At 38.4% G+C, this 17463-nt stretch overlaps 1 protein-coding gene across 1 annotated transcript in view; it reads right to left on the bottom strand.

The window, feature by feature from the left end:
• Nucleotides 1–233: 233 nt before the first annotated feature.
• Nucleotides 234–17463, bottom strand: part of LOC309491205 (protein MON2 homolog) — a 22373-nt gene continuing 5143 nt past the window's right edge. The window contains exons 2-17 of the mRNA XM_082160656.1: nt 15667–15730; nt 15456–15583; nt 14246–14377; nt 11644–11773; nt 11439–11536; nt 9755–9880; nt 9015–9212; nt 7482–7606; nt 6251–6390; nt 5769–5916; nt 4846–5036; nt 3440–3521; nt 2688–2869; nt 1602–1714; nt 1409–1513; nt 234–364 (exon numbers count right to left, since the gene is read on the bottom strand). Of these exons, the coding sequence (XP_082016782.1) occupies nt 236–364; nt 1409–1513; nt 1602–1714; nt 2688–2869; nt 3440–3521; nt 4846–5036; nt 5769–5916; nt 6251–6390; nt 7482–7606; nt 9015–9212; nt 9755–9880; nt 11439–11536; nt 11644–11773; nt 14246–14377; nt 15456–15583; nt 15667–15730 (2091 nt within the window). The 3' untranslated portion in view covers nt 234–235. The remainder of the gene's footprint in view (nt 365–1408; nt 1514–1601; nt 1715–2687; nt 2870–3439; nt 3522–4845; nt 5037–5768; nt 5917–6250; nt 6391–7481; nt 7607–9014; nt 9213–9754; nt 9881–11438; nt 11537–11643; nt 11774–14245; nt 14378–15455; nt 15584–15666; nt 15731–17463) is intronic.

Here is a 17463-nt window from a genome sequence, read left to right as displayed (position 1 = left end):
AATGGCAACGTACAACACAAAGTACCTCACGCGTGTAAATGCGTGTAACTAACGTAAATCAAGTAAGCTAGTATCCATAAGCCACGAAGTGTTGGTGAAATAACACATTAGCGGACAGGAGGAAATAATATGGATTTTTTTCCAGAAAAATTAATTCAAGCACTTTCAAGGACCTGTATCTATGTGTGTTTATTTCCTAAAACTTTCCAGGGCCGTAGATTTTTTTTTTCCAGATTCACAAACTTTCAAGGATTTCAAGGACCAGCGGGAACCCTGTTTTTACCGTGCTGGGACCCTCCACGGCCCGACCGGGCTTCAGAACTCCTCCGACAGCTGGTTTCAGACCCAGAATCCACACCAGATGCTTAGAGGGAAAAACAGATGAAAATGAGTCAAAGGAAAACCTGAACTCCCCCTTTATTTTCAAATAAAGAAATATTGTACTATTGCACTAATATTGTTCTGTAAAATAAAATGTATTTTATTTATTAAAAATATTCTTTTTTACATAACAACAGGAAAATATATTAATATTATATATTACATATTATATATATATTAAATGCAATACTAATATTTATTGCAGTCTTAATTTCTATGCTTTCAAACATTAAGCCATTATATTTTAATACATTATATTTGATCATATTATATTAATTCATAAAATTTATTATTACTGTTTATATAATATATTTGTAATATGCATTGTATTTTACTGATTATATTATATATTATATTATATACACACATACTAAATAAATTAAAAAATAGGAAAAAACTTCAAAACTAAACTGTATAAATAAATAAACTTAAAGAAATAATATATGCATAATAAATAAATATAGAAAATAAGCAAAGCAAATGGACAACGATGACTTTGATAAATACATTTGTAATATACATAATACATTTTTTTAATTTATTTTAGGGTAAATTATATATACCAGTATTTAATAAAAAAAATTAATCTAAAATATAAATAAGACAAATTGACAGACAACTTCAAAACTAAACAGTATAAATAAATTGAGAATGAAAATTGTATATATTATATAATATAATATAATATATTTTTTATATTAAATTAGATTGCCACATACACTCCCCTTTATTTCCTAATTAAGAAATATATTACTATTGCATTAATAATACTGCACTGTAAAACTAAAAAATCTATTTTTATTAATAATAATAATAATACTTTTATAAAACAGTTTAAACAGTTTTAACAGTTTCAAATTATAATACTAATAATTATTGCTGTATTAATTTCTTTGCGTTCAAATGTTAAAGAAACATTTGAACGCATAAAATACAGAATTCTGTATAAATACGAAAAAAAAAAAAAAATCACATCCCTGTCAAATGAACAGACATACATTTTGGTAATAACTGGTCACACTTGTACCTGTAGTGTTGCTAAGACCAGCTGCCATGAGGTTCCCAGATAAGCCCCGTGACAATGAGCCAGATTCAGCAGCGTCCGCATGCACTGGATGTTCTTCGCTGTGAGCTGACGGAGACACAGAAGGGTAAAGGAGATTTAGTTCGCATGGAGAACCATGTAGTTGCACTGTAAGAAACATAAACGTGTGTTTTACCACAACGGTGCCCTGCGGCTGAGCGGTGAGTGGCTGACCGACTGCTACAACCTGCTGGTGCGATTCACTCGACGGACTGACCATCTGCACACTCTGACCCTGGATGGAGTACACTGAACACACACACACACACACACTCATTAAACTGCATACATTTATATACACAAACGCCCTAAAGCTTGCAGCTAGTAGCTCAAACAGAAGAGCTAGCAAAGCCAAGGTCATGTGTTCGACTCCCAGGGAAAGCAGAAACTCATCAATTGTAATGTAAAAGCATCCGCCAAACGCATCAATGCAAATGTAAGATAATGAGAAACACTAAGGAATTTTTAGTGTGTACTAAGGTGTATCTCTAGTGAGATACACTAAGGAACACAAACTGAAAACAGAAAACTTAATTCAGCTGAAAACTGAAACTGAAAAATTTATTTAATAAAAAAAAAAATCAAATTAATTTAATAATCAACATTCAAATAAATACTAAGCATTTAAATTGCAAGTTTTAATCTTAACTTTTTACTGATATAATTATGCTTCTACTCATTAAAAACGCTTAAACGGTGGCTGTGGTAAAAACCTGTTTTCATGACAGAATTATTCAAACATACGTTCAACAATAAAGACAACAGGTTATGTAAAAATATAATGAATATGTAATATATTGCATATATTTAATAAACTTCAATATGTATCATTCAAATGAATCCATTTTGTACATTTTAAATTTATATTATAAAATATTATATTAATTTGCTAAATGTATTGTATGCTACTTATATAATATAATATTTATTTATTATATAATATATGTATTTATTTGAAAAATGTATTGAATAATACTGTTTATATAATATAATATACTATAATTAACATAATATAATATAATAAATATATTAATATAATTAATACAATATAATATATATAATATAATATAATATAATATAATATAATATTACTAATTAAATGTCACCATTTTGGTCAATGATTTTGACCCTGGTTTGGACCAAAACTGAAAGTTCATAATCTGAATATCTGCTGATTAGGTGTTGTATCTGCTGTGAACGTCAGCATGCGCTGGTCTCGTACCTTTATTGGCGAGGTTGGTGGTGTTGCTGCTCAGGATGGTGAGGGCGTAGTGAGGAGGGAGAGAGGCTTTACAGATCGCCGTGATGAAAGCGTCCCGCGGCGTCACCAAACCCAGACGGCCACACAGAGACGCCACACACAGCTCCGCTTTCAGGATGTTCTCTGTGGCCGCCTCGTCCGTACTGACACACACACACACAGCGAGCATCATCAGGACAGGCAGGCTCTGTGACTAACATATGCTAAATAAGGTGTGCGTGTGTGTGTGTGTGTGTGTGTGTGAGTGAGTGAGTGAGTGAGTGAGTGAGTGAGTGAGCGTGCGTGCGTGCGAGTGAGTGAGTGAGAGAGTGAGTGAGTGTGAGTGAGTGAGTGAGTGAGTGAGTGAGTGAGTGAGTGAGTGAGTGAGTGAGTGAGCGTGAGTGAGTGAGTGTGAGTGAGTGAGTGAGTGTGTGTGAGTGAGTGAGTGAGTGAGTGTGTGTGAGTGAGTGAGTGTGTGTGAGTGAGTGAGTGAGTGAGTGAGCGTGAGTGAGTGAGTGTGAGTGAGTGAGTGAGTGTGTGTGAGTGAGTGAGTGAGTGAGTGTGTGTGAGTGAGTGAGTGTGTGTGAGTGAGTGAGTGAGTGAGTGAGTGAGTGAGTGAGTGAGTGAGTGAGTGAGTGAGTGAGTGAGTGAGCGTGAGCGTGAGTGAGTGAGTGTGAGTGAGTGAGTGAGTGAGTGAGTGAGTGAGTGAGTGAGTGAGTGTGAGTTGTGTGTACCTGGCGTCCAGCAGCAGTGAGAGAGCCGCTAGTAAGCCGCACCAGCAGGCGTTCACCATTTCCTCCCAAACCTCATGAGTCACTGCAAAACACACACAAGGCAAGGCAAGGCAAGGCAAGTTTATTTATATAGCACATTTCATACACAATGGCAATTCAAAGTGCTTTACATAGAAGAAATTAAAATAATAAAAAGAAATAAGAATAATTAAAACAGTTTAGAAAAATAAAATATAAAATACAGTACAAACAGTCGGACGAACATTGGCACAGTGCTCATTCAGTAAATGCATAGTTAAACAGATGTTAAACACACACAGTCTCATTACAGGAACACAACAGACTGTTAAGGCGGCCGCACACCGGACGTGCAGCTCAGCGCTGCGCCGCGCCACGTCTAGGACAACTGTCACCTGAAAATTCGATAACATCAACAATTTTCTGATTTCTGTAAATAAATATAAAACTAAATGTATATTGCAGCACAGGGTGAAGTCCGTATATACATTAACTACGATTTGAGACACACACATGTAAATTTTATATAAAACTATGTAAATGGCGCTCTGTGGCGCGGCAGGATTTTGAACACGGTCCTGAGCCGCCGCGGACAGATGCCGAAAGGCGCCGCCGGTGTGTGTACTCTCATAGAGAATAGTGTGTTCGAATTTAAAAGACGTGGCGCTGCGCGCCGCGCCGCCGAGCTGCGCGTCCGGTGTGCGACCCCCTTTACACAACACATACACATCACTGATTCTGGCATATATAATGATCAAAATTAACGTTAGAGATTTCTTTGTAGCCAGCATTTCAACCCCACGTGTAACGCAGCTCACATCACCGAACGCGTCATTGATTGATGATGTAAAATTTATTTTTATGTTTTCAAAAATGTTATTTTGGGGTTTTTTACGCACAAAAAGTATTCTCGTCGCTTGATAAACTTAAGGTTGAGCCACTGTAGTCACTTGGACTATTTTAACGATGTCTTTAATAACTTTCTGCGCCGGCAAGTTTCAATAACAGAGAAGCCTATGGAGGAGTGAGCCAGCTCTCAGATTTAATCAAAAATATCTTAATTTGTGTTCTGAAGATGAATGAAAGTCTTAAGTTACAGGGTTGGAACAACTGAGAGTAATTACTGACAGAATTTACAGTTTTGGGTGAACTAACCCTTTAAGCGTTTTCAACCCAAGCCGTCAAACTGACGTCATCAGAGAACGAACGCCGTTCCAGACCAGAAGTAACTTTTCAGATTTTGATGTAAGATTACCACGACAAACGCTGTTTTCTTCTTCTGTGTATTAACTTGTTCACCACAAGACTAGTAATATGTGCTAACAAAGTAAATAGGGTCAAATGTGATTTCATGCCGACTTTAAAGTGAAGTCAGCACACACACTCACTGGGTTCCTGAGGTGGAGACGACACAGGCTCCGCCTCCTCTCTCATAGCCTCTTCCTGTTCCTGTTTGGCGAGCTCTCTCTCGATCATAGTAGTGATGCCCCTCACCAGATCCAGCAGAGCACTGAACGCCACAGACATGGCGTATCCTTCAGGGATCGAGGGCGGCTCCACCTTATCCAGCATCTCCAGGCTGAGGAGAAACACGTTAGTTACAAACACCAACAGTGAAGAGTCGCAGGGAATCCACAGGGTTTGCAAAATCAAAGTTAAGGCTTTTAAGACCTGCTCGAATAAAAGTAATGCCATATGGGCGGGGTGAGGCAATGTCTTCTGTCTACTGAATAAAACTGAATTTAAGACAACCCTCATCTCCACCAAAATGACCCGAAACCCTAAAATTATACTTTTTTGTGCAGAAAGCTTATTTTATTTCATTTTGATAATATTTTTCTAATTTACAATGCAATTTTTTTGGACATTTTTTGTTATTTTTTCTTTTATTTACCTTTAAATTACTAGATTTGATCAATAAATAATAAATAAATAGTAAATTAAGCACATTCCTCACATTCTTTCAACTTAGTAATCAAAATAACTCACAATTTCATGCATAAACCTTTTATTTCAGCTCAAAATATCTTACATTGGGTGTCTTTGCCGACCTCTTGAGGAAAAATAATAATATAACATGATATTTCATGACTCTAGATGGCCTTATAGCTCTATATGGAGCAAATGAGCTGTTCCGTTGGGTCTTAAAAAGTCATTCACTTCAATATTTTTTGTGTATTCGTGGTTCAAGTGCGACAAAAGTGATGGGGTCCTGGACCCCTCTGATGAACACTCAATTTTTCTAATTAAAAAAATAATGCCCTGAGGGAAGGATGCAGTTAAGGACCCTGAGTGGTTGATGGTCACTCACTAGGTGGCTTTGGCACTGCCCTGCACGCTGACGGTCATGAGGGGGATCCACATGCCCCGGTACTCAAACGCAGCCTGTGCGTTCAGACCCGCTCCGGCTCCGGCACCGGGACCCTGAGCAGACCCCTGAGAACCCGACACCGACGCACCTGAGGGACACACACTCCGATTGTTACACGAGACAATCAGCATGTTTGTGTGTGTGTGAGTGTGAGTGAGAGTGTGAGAGTGTGTGTGTGTGTGTGTGTGTGTGTGTGTGTGTGTGTGTGTGTGTGTGTGTGTGTGTGTGTGTGTGTGTTTGTGAGAGTGTGTGTGTGTGTGTGTGAGAGAGAGTGTTTGTGTTTGTGTGTGTGTGTGAGTGTTTGTGTGTGTGTGTGAGTGAGTGTGTGAGTGTGTGTGAGACTGTGTGTGTGTGTGTGTGTGTGTGTGTGTGTGTGTGTGTGTGTGTGTGTGTGTGTGTGTGTGTGTGTGTGTGTTAGAGACCTGGAGGCGTGCTGGTGGATGAAGTGTTTCCTGTGCTGGGGAGGATGAAGAGGGACTGGATGAAGGAGCCCAGAGCGTTGACGATGTCTCTGAAGACTTTGGTGGAGTGTTGCTTCATGTCATACGACTGACAGAAAGACCTGCGCACACACACACACACACACACACACACACACACACGGTCATCAGATCTTTATGATCTCCAGAAGAAGTGAAATCTCTCATGACTGCCAGCAAACCCAAAACATTATGTTGTAAAACTTGTTTGTTAAATGATTATGTATGGGTGGGGATGTTTAGGCACGTCACTCAAAGAATCGTGATGCAATGGATAATACATTTCTTCTCCCACCCCTATTATTAAACCCATTAAATATTACATTAGTATTACAAGATCTTTCATAAAACATTCAACACAATTTTAGGTTAAAATGTATATGAATCTATACAGGAAAGAGTTTTATTAGACGTTATACAAAAAGCAGCATTTTTAGTCACGCTTCACTAGTTTAAATGGTTCTGTGGTGAAATTTTTAAAAGTACAAATATTCCCTCGGTTTATATGAGCTCAGGATAATTACAAAAGAACTAGAAAATCACCTTTTAAATAGTTGATGTTTTGCTAAAATCCACCTGAGACTATCCATTTCTGAAAATCTGAAATCACCTACATTTTGTGGAGCAGCTAATGGTCATCACAAGCAGAAGAGCTTTATAAACACTAAAATATCAGGATACTTTTAGTAACTTATTTCAGTTAGTTGAGGCAACATTTCACATTTATGATTTTTTACATAGTTTTTCATAATATTTATCTTTAAATATAATTAGATCTGCATAAATATAACAGAAAACAAGAAAAGCTCCAGCATGAAAGAAAAATAAATGCGTGGATGTGTGTGTGTGTGTATGTGTGTGTGTGTGTGTGTGTGTGTGTGTGTGTGTGTGTGTGTGTGTGTGTGTGTGTGTGTGTGTGTGTGTGTGTGTGTGTGTGTACATGTGTACCTATTTAACTATATTTTGGGGACAAATTTGTACCCAAAAGTGACCAAAATCTGACAAAATCTCCAGAAACCTCCCTTTAGGGATGTCCTCATTTGTAAATCTGTAAGGTTTAGGGGCAGGGTTAGTGTGCGTGTGTGCGCGCGTGCGAGAGTGAGTGTGTGTGTGTGTGTGTGTGTGTGTGTGTGTGTGTGTGTGTGTGTGTGTGTGTGTGTGTGTGTGTGCTCACCGCAGTAAATGTGGCTGAACACACAGTCTGTGAACAGACTCCACGGCCACGGCTCGTAACCACTGCGGCTTCTCTCCGTCCAGAAACTTCACCAGCAGAGACAGGAAGATCTCACACTCCGTTACCTGCAACACACACACACACACACACACACAATGACAGCTGTAGACGTAGAAATCATTATTTCACAACACACCGATGCATCCAAACATCATCAGCAACTGCAGTGTTTGAACTCTAGAAAATGTTTCCCAGTGCAGAAACGCACCGCAAACATACATATGAAAATGCATGTGCAATAAGATGCATTAAATAAACTAAAGATTTTAAAGGGGTGAACTAGATTTTTGTGCTCTCACTATGAGCATATTAACATATGACAGCCTATACTTGCATATCGACACCTTTTTATTATTCAGCAACCCATTGTGAACATTATGCAGAGTGTAGCCAATCATAAAAGAGCTAATTTGCATATTCAAAAAGCTATTTTAAAGCAACACGCCCGCACCTTATTTCCCCAGTTGATTGAATACATTATAAATTGCAAATGTTTTTTGTATGGCAAGTTTTCTGAAAGGTTATGTTTAAATAATGCTTATCTAATTTAATATGCACCAATTTACATACATTTCCATAACAGAAATCTGATCATTGGATAAAGCCAGATTCAAAACAAAATCATTGTGTTGACATCGAAGGTTTTGGATATCTCTTTTTCTCACTCTATGAATCATAAAATATCAACAGACAGAAAAACAATACATTTTTACCACGTTTTTAGGAATAAAAAGGCGAATGATATCCTGAACAAACCTTTCAGAATATAGATACTGTATAGTCTGGCGTATGTACATTACACTGAGCAGGAGAAAAAAACTCACGGCCTTTAAGAACGTTTTATGATTAAAATCTAGTAGTTCCACTTGTCTAAAAGAACACATGACAAAAAGCCAAACTGGGTAAAACCTCGAAATTGATCAGTGCATGAAAAACTATGTTTTTGCTTACAATAGTGTCGCAAGAATCAAAGCAAAGGACATTAAAAATAAAAATAAATCATGACTTTTTTGTTTCAAGAAACCTTGTACTCAGTATTTTTGTCTTGTTTCCAGTCCAAATATCTAAAAAATCTTAAATCAAGATGCATTTCCTAAAGTAGTAAAATGCCATAAGATATTAAGTCTTGTTTTCTGGGGGTTTCAAAATAAAGTGGGGTAAGAAAAATAATCTTAACTCAAACGGAAACAAGATTCTTTTTCTTACTCAATTGGCAGATCATTTTTCTTGTTTTCAGCAAAAACTCACTTCATTTTAATTGTTTTCTCCCATTAAACAAGACATAACATCTTACAGCATTTTACTCATCGAGTTAAATGTATTTTGATTTAAGAATTTGGACTGGAAACAACACAAAAATACTGAGTAAGAAAATCTTTTTTTCAAGGTTTCTTGCAACAAAAAAGTCCTGATATTTCATTCATAATGGGCATTTTTGTCAGTGTGTGTGCGGGCCGTGAGTGTGTGTCTCACCAGGAGGCTGTAGAAGTGTTTGATGAGCACCGAGACGACCCGCAGCAGTCTCATGCAGATTGGGAAATACGGTTTCTCCACGGGAACCGGAGACGCCGCGCTGGAACAGCTGCCCTGCCGGAACTTGATGTTGGGAGAGAACAGCTTGATGACCAGCGGACACACACGCTCCTTCAACAGGAAACTGAACTCCTGATGCTGCAGAGACGGCACAAACATGGAGGTTAGGGAGCGATCGGAGGGTCAGCAGCTGGGGAGTGTGTGTGTGTGAGAGAGAGTGAGTTAGAGTGTGTGTGACTGTGCGTGTTTGTGTGTGTGTGTTAGTGTGAGAGAGTGTGTGTGTGTGTACGAGTTAGAGTGTGTGAGTGTCACTGTGTGAGTGTGTGTACGAGTTAAGAGTGTGTGACTGTGTAAGTGTGTGCGTGTGAGAGAGTGTGTGAGTGAGTTAAAGAGTGTGTGTGGGTTTGTGTGTGTGAGTGAGTTAGAATGTGTGAGTGTGACTGCGTGTGTGAGAGTTTGAGAGTGAGTTTGAGAGTGAGTTTGTGTGGGTTTATGAGTTTGGGTGAGTTAGAGTGTTTGAGTGTGTGCGTGTGTGTGTGTACGAGTTAGAGTGTGTGAGTGTGAGTGTGACTGTGTGTGTGTGTGTGTGTGTGTGTGTGTGTGTGTGTGTGGTCATCTCCTCTTGTTTATTTACATCCTCTTGTTTAGTTTTCATCAGGATGTACATGTGTGGTGTTTACCTGCAGGAATACTTCAGGAAAGTCGTTTAAAACCGATTCCAGCAGCTCTAAGCCGAACGTGCGGGTCATCTCGGTCATTCCCACTAACCAGTAGGGGGCGTCGGCGTTCACCAACTGACACAAATCCTACAGAAAAGGACATTTATATGTACGGTTCAGCATGAGTCCTTTTATTATAACCAACAGAGTATAAACATGATGTCCATAAGAGAGTCATTGCACAGCGTGGAGAGCTTTGTTGATTATAATGGGAGTTTTCCTCAAAAACTGAAGTGATTGGCAGCTTTAGTGGTTATAATGGCAGCAATCTTTGCTCGCTTTCTGTATATAATTATATTTTTCATGCTGCTAATTACAAATCGCAAAGTTTCTGGATTGACAACCTTATTTTGAACACAATTGACAGTGATAACCATAGTGTTAGGCACAAAATAATCTGATACCGTATGTCAAATGATCTGTGTTTTAAAATCCCCCTGTAATCAATAATTTTATACCTTAAAACTCATCTTGATCACCCAAATTACATATTTAAGCGTTTTTTCCTTGAAAAAATGCCTTAAAATGGCTTGAGTGTAACTCGACACCCTTGGCTCATTTATTATACGCGGTTCTATGAATATGCAAATGAGCCCCACCTCCACTCACTCAGCTCAGAGATCCACTGGTTGACGATCACACGTTGATCTGATTGGTTATGGTTACAAGGTAGTTTAGACAGGACCATTAGCATCTCTCTCAAAAAAATGACCAAAGAGTTTCGATATTTTTCCTATTTAAAACTTGACTCTTCTGTAGTTACATCGTGTACTAAGACCGACGGAAAATTAAAAGTTGCGATTTTCTAGGCTGATATGGCTAGGAACTATACTCTCATTCCTGCGTAATAATCAAGAAACTTTGCTGCCATACCATGAGTGCAGCAGGCGTAATGATATGACGCAGCGCCTGAAAATAGTCCCCAGCTCGGTAACTTCCAACGTGACCGGGACTAAGTTTGTCTAACCTATTAGACCTATTTTCAGGCGCTGCGTCATATCATTACGCCTGCTGGACTCATGGTATGGCAGCAAAGTTTCTTGATTCAACTGGAATGAGAGTATAGTTCCTAGCCATATCAGCCTAGAAAATCACAACTTTACATTTTCCGTCGGTCTTAGTACACAATGTAACTACAGAAGAGTCAAGTTTTAAATAGGAAAAATATCGAAACTCTTTGGTCATTTTTTTGAGAGAGATGCTAATGGTCCTGTCCGATTCAATGATCTATGCTAAGCTATGCTAAAAGTGCTACCGCCAGACCCGGAGATCGGCTGAATGGGTTCGAAAACGGTAAGACTCAACTGTTTAACTCTGGGGGAGCTGTAAAATGAGCCTATTTCCAAAAAAAGTGGAGTATCCCTTTAAGGAGAAAATACTCAGCAATGGTGTCGACTTATGATTTTACACACGGTTTGTCTTTAAGCATATTAAAAACACCACATAGATGTATTTTCACCACAGGGGGACTTTAAGTGTTGGTGTAAATGCTAAAAAATAGACCTGCCACTTTTTCTATAACGTGTAATGCGTTTCTTTCACATGTGTAGGGTGTACTTTGTACTGTTTACCACCAAGGAAAACCATTTTTGACCCGGGAAAGACCCTGGAGTGCATGTTAAACCCCAACTGAAAGATGGCGCACCTGGAACAACATGTATGCGTCTTTAGCGCTGGGTCTCAGCGTGCTGACGGAGCGCCGGTTACTGTTTCCCTGGACAGCAGGAGGTTCATCCATCAGACCTGCGGTGAACCGATACAAAACACATAAAGAAACAGGACACAGGGCTCGGGATACAAGAGGAAATGCAATGCAAACATTCCCACAGGCTATTAAAGTTCTCGTTCACCTTTGAATTTGTCATCCTCCGCCACCATCCGCTCGAACACCACGGTCACGACCTGTCTGACGGTGGCAGCCGCCGTGTTGTTGGTGATGTTATCTTTAGTGAAGTGCAGCCGGAAACACAGAACGATTGCCTGAGATGAAGCACAAAAGCAACGGCTGCACTTTATTTCACATGTACTTACAGCGTTTCTGCCTAAGAAAGTCCCGGGGAATATAAGCAGGGTTTATACAGACACTGTGAAATTAAATTCCAGGATTTTCAAGGACTTTAAGCATTACTTTTTTTGGTTTTCAAGGAATACAATCAGATATGTGACCCTGGACCACGAGTCGCACGGGTATATTTGTGGCAATAGCCAACAACACATTGTATGGGTCAAAATTATCAATTTAAAGTAAATGAAGTTAAGATCATGTTCCATGAAGATATTTAGTAAATTTCCTACCGTTAATATATCAAATTTATATTTGTGAGTGAATGCAGCAACATCGAGGACTTCATTTGGACAACTTTAAAGCTACACTGTGTAGGATTTTCTCCCATCTATCGTTGAAATTGTTTATGACTACCAACTGAATATTACTTTCTAGTCCCTCCCCTTCCGAGGGCGTTTTAACTCCTACGGTGGGCGTATTATTACAAATCTGCCGGCAGTCGTGAGTAATCTCCCCCTCGCATTCGTCACGGTGTCACTGAGTGTCAAAACGCGAAAGGCGAAGCATTTCCAGGTATGTCCCTCTTTGGCTAATGTATTTTCAAGATGGAGGCGTAACATGGCGGCCGCCATTCGAGTGTCTCGCTCGTATGTATTATAAATGGCAGATTCTACGCTTACGAGAATACTTGATTAGTTGGTAGAAGTAATTACACATTAATGAGCACATATTATTTTGAAAGAACAAAGTGTTTTTTTGCCAAGAATCAACTTAAAAAAAATGACACAGTGTAGCTTTAAAGCCGATTTTCTCAATATTTTAATTTATTTTAGGCACCCTCAGATTCCAGATTTTCAATAGTTGTATCTCGGCCAAATATTGTCCTATCCTAACAAACCATACATCAATGGAACGCTTATTTATTCAGCTTTCGGTTGATATATATAAATATCAATGTCAGAAAATTGACCCTTATGGTCCAGGGTCACACATCGGACTTATCAAAAAATATCTTTAGTATTTTTTTAACTCAAACTACAGATATAAGGTATCCAAAGCACAACTTACAACGTAATTTAATAATATATATTAAATACAAACTTTATAATGGCCAGTAAATTATATTTTATATTATAATGTTGGTGTACTTCATATAGAGAAAAGGTCTGACGGGGGTTTATCAGTTCATTTTGCATAAAAAAAAAGGATTGTATTTGTGTTTTTGCGACAAAATATAATTTAATATATATTGTATTTAAATAAGTCAAGCACTTTTCAAGTATCTCTTCGTAAATATGGCTGTTTTCAAGGGTTTTCCAAGACTTAAATGTCAAAAAGTCAAATTCAAGTACATTAAGCACCTTGTATGAACCCAGTTAATGGGTTAAGGTTAGGTTTAGGGTTAATACAGTTATTATTAACCAGTATAAGAAGTACATAGTATAGTATAGTATGTATATGGGGAACAGGACTGTAAAATAAAGTGCTACTAAAGCAACATTGATGACGATTGTGAGAGGTTTCGGTGACACTAGTTGCATAAAATGCATTTATGTACTTGAAAAATGAACTTTCTAGAGGTATAATTCGTTTAGGAAGTTCCTCCTGACATCCATCAGATCCTGCTTAGAACTAAACAAGCTTTTTTTATCCCACTGTACCTTTGAAACTTCAATATGCAAATCAGGATTCCCACAGCTTTTGAATTTCCATAATGTTTTACATGAACAATCCTGTCATTTGTGATTAATGTTTGTGATGAATCATTATAAGTGATAATACATAACAGAATATTTGAAGCTGATAATATTATAAATATTTATATTCGCTATAGAAACTTCCATGAATTTGTTTCAATTTAAAGATTTTTATTAACTTCCATGACTTTTCCAAACCTGGAAATCATTAATACTCCCTGATATTTTCAGCTGTTGACATGTAAATGTGGGCGGGCATATGTTTATGATCTCACAGTTGTGACATCATAATTATTTATGATAAAATATGGAAATTAATGTATAATCCAACATTTAAATTTTAATAGATAATTATTTACAAGTTACGTATAATTATTCTTTATTAAAAATTATTCTGGGATAAAAATGTCACAATTAAAGATATAGTTTTTTATTCAAAAACAGGCTCAATATGGCTTCCAATAAAATTATATTTTATTATATTAAATATTATATTATAAATATTTTTTTAAATGAAATTAACACACTAATGTTGGTTGAAGACTGTAATGGTGCCGATATACCCGCAGTAAAAGTAATAAAAAAAACTAATGTCACAACAATTCAATTATATATTCCTTTTGATTTTTGGACAAAATATTACCCTGACATATTTTCATGAGTTCCCCCAATGACTTTCTTCAATCTTACTACACAAAAGCCCTCAGTGAGTCGTCTCCATCCCTCAGTGTGTGTGTGTTTGACCAGTACCTTGGACAGGACCTCGTCATGTACGATGGTGTTGGTGGTGAGCAGCACCAGGACCGTCTGCAGCAGTTTGAGCTCCTCCAGGCCGTTCTCCATCAGCTGCCACAGCATGTTGATGATGTTCCCCGCCGCCGCCTGCACACACACACACACACACACACACACTCGTTAACTCAGAGGAACGCTGAGACTCTGGTGTCATTACTCTGAGACTCCAGCATTCTCATTACTGTGGCAGTGCTGGGTAACGTTCCTTATTGTTGATTTATGCTGAATATCGGCTTTAACTAGATACACAGCTGAGCTTCCTGGTGAAACTGCTTAGGGGTGTGTATGTGTGTGTGAGAGAGAGAGAGAGAGAGAGAGAGAGAGAGAGAGAGAGAGAGAGAGAGAGAGAGAGTGTGTTTGTGTGTGTATGAGTTTTTGTGTATGTGAGTCTGTGAGTGTGTGTGTGTCAGTTTGTGTGCGAGCGCGTTTGTGTGTGTGCATGTGTCAGTTTGTGTGTGCGTGTGTGTGTGTGTGTTTGTGTGCCAGTTTGTGTGTGTGTGAGTGCGGGTATATATGTGTGTTTGTGGGTATATATGTGTGTTTGTGTGTGTGTCAGTTTGTGTGCGTGTGTGTATATATGTGTGTTTGTGTGTGAGTGTATATGTGTGTGTGTGTGTGTGTGTGTGTGTGTGTGTGTGTGTGTGTGTGTGTGTGTGTGTGTGTGCGAGAGTGTGCGTGTGTGCGCATGTGTGTGCTTGTATGTGTGTATCTGCGTGTGTGTGTGTGTGTGTGAGTGAGTGAGTGAGTGGATGTATGTGTGTGTGAGAGAGAGAGAGAGTGTGTGTGTGTGTGTGCTTGCATGCATGCGCGAGGGTGTGTGTGAGTGTGTATCAGTGTGAGTGTGTGCGAGAGTGTGTGAGAGAGAGAGAGAGTGTGAGTGTGTATCAGTGTGAGTGTGTGCGTGAGAGAGTGTGTGCGTGAGAGAGTGTGTGTGTGTGTGTGTGTGTGTGTGTGTGTGTGTGTATGTGTGTGTGTGTGTGTGTGTGTGTGTGTGTGTGTGTGTGTGTGTGTGTGTGTGTGTGTGTGTGTGTGTGTGTGTGTGTGTGTGAGAGAGTGTGTATCAGTGTGAGTGTGTGCGTGTATGTGTGTGAGAGAGTGTGTATCAGTGTGAGTGTGTGCGTGTATGTGTGTGAGAGAGTGTGTATACGTGTGTGTGTGTTCTGACCTCAGACACGACCTCATGTGACATGAGTCTCTGAATGGCAGCGAGACACAGTTGTGTGATCTTGGGTTCTTTGGTCCCGCAGCCCATGAGGAACGGCTGCACCACTTCAGAACTGTTCTCCTTCAGCGCTGAACACACAACACAACACGCTTCGTTAATCACCACACGGGCCACTCAGAACACACACTTCATCTACACCACATGCTCTCACCTGCCAGGATGTCTGTGTTTCTGGCAGCGATGGTCTTGATCTTGACAATGCCAGATTCTGCAGCCTAGAGACAAACAACAAACTCACGTCAGATTCTTTATGGAAAAACATGAATTAACGTATTGTTAAAGCAAAGGATGAACCGATGGTAACACTTTACAATAAGGTTCATTAGTTAACATGAACTAAGAATGAACAATACTTCTACAGCATTTATTAATCTTAGTTAATATTAATATCAACATCTACTAATACATTATTAAACAATGTACAATGATTTGATGCTCAAGAAACACTTATGATTTTTATCAATGTTGAAAACAGTTATTTACATTTTTATTTCATGATGCTATGATGAATAGAAAGTTCAAAAGAACAGCATTTATCTGAAATCTAAAGCTTTTGTAACATTAAACACGACCGTTGAAAAGTTTGGGGTCAGTAAGAATTTTAATTTTATTTTTGGGAGAAATAAATAAAATAAATCAATACTTTTATTCATCAAGGATGAGTTAAACTGAGCAAAAGTTACAGTAAAGACATTTATAATGTTAGAAAATATTCTATTTTAAATAAATGCTGTTCTTTTGAACTTTCTATTCATCAAAGATTTTTTTTTGTAAATAACCGTTTTCGACATTGAAAATAATAATGAATGTTTCTTGATCATCAAATCATCATATTAGAATGATTTCTGAAGGATCATGTGACACTGAAGACTGGAGTAATGATGCTGAAAATTCAGCTTTGATCACAGGAATAAATTACATTTAATACATTAAAATAAAAAAAAGTCATTTTAAATTGTCATAATATTTCACAATATTACTGTTTTTGTTTTGTTTTAGTTTTTTATCAAATAAATGCAGTCTTGGTGAGCAGAAGATACTTCTTTTAAAAACATTAAACAATCTTACCGATCTAAAACTTTTGACTAGTAGTGTATAAAAATACATTCTAAAATAAAAGAGAATTCAGAAGCGTGCTGCGGAAACATGAGTGAGTGTGTCAGTGCCGAGCCGTGATGCACACGGAGTTTAACAGGCCACAATGACTCTTTTCTCCCAGAACAGCAGGGAAACACGTCACACACACACACACACACACACACTACGCTATCTGTTCGGCTGGCTGATTCCCTCTCTCCATTTCTGCTTGTCACATCTGATCATCCGTCTCTCTCGACTCCTCACACACTCCGGGGAGATCCACGGGCTGTTAAAGACACGAGACGCTCGGGTAACACACACACACACACACACACACACACACACACACACACACACACACACACACACACACACACACACACACACACACACACACACACACACACACACACACACACACACACACACACACACACACACACACGTCTGTCCTCTGTTTGACAGGTCTGTGTTTGGTGTCCTCATCTGATGAGGTGAAGTGCATGATGGGCTCAAGGCGACGCGTTCTGCAGGAGAAAACCAATGTCTGATGTTTGGCAACAGATCTCGGATCTGAAGCTTCCACACAGTTGATCACCAGTTTATGTCATCAACCACAGGAACCAGAACCATTAATCCAAACATAAAAAGAGCAAACATTTGCGCCAACTGTTATTTCTCATTTGTGAAAAAGATGCAATAGTTAAAAAAAATAATTTCACTAACATTTGTAAAAATTTCTTGCAACAAAAAAAGTCATTTAAATTTTTCCTTGCCATTTTTCTACTTCTGTCTGACACTTAAATGGCAGAGAATTAAACTAGCTGTATAGATTACAGTTATTATCATTAAATAACACTAAAACCAT

Source organism: Leuciscus leuciscus (assembly GCF_965113295.1).
Source record: "Leuciscus leuciscus genome assembly, chromosome: 25".
NCBI lineage: Eukaryota > Metazoa > Chordata > Actinopteri > Cypriniformes > Leuciscidae > Leuciscus > Leuciscus leuciscus.
The sequence above is the reverse complement of the archived record's forward strand: the minus strand, read 5'-3'. Positions and strand labels throughout refer to the sequence as shown.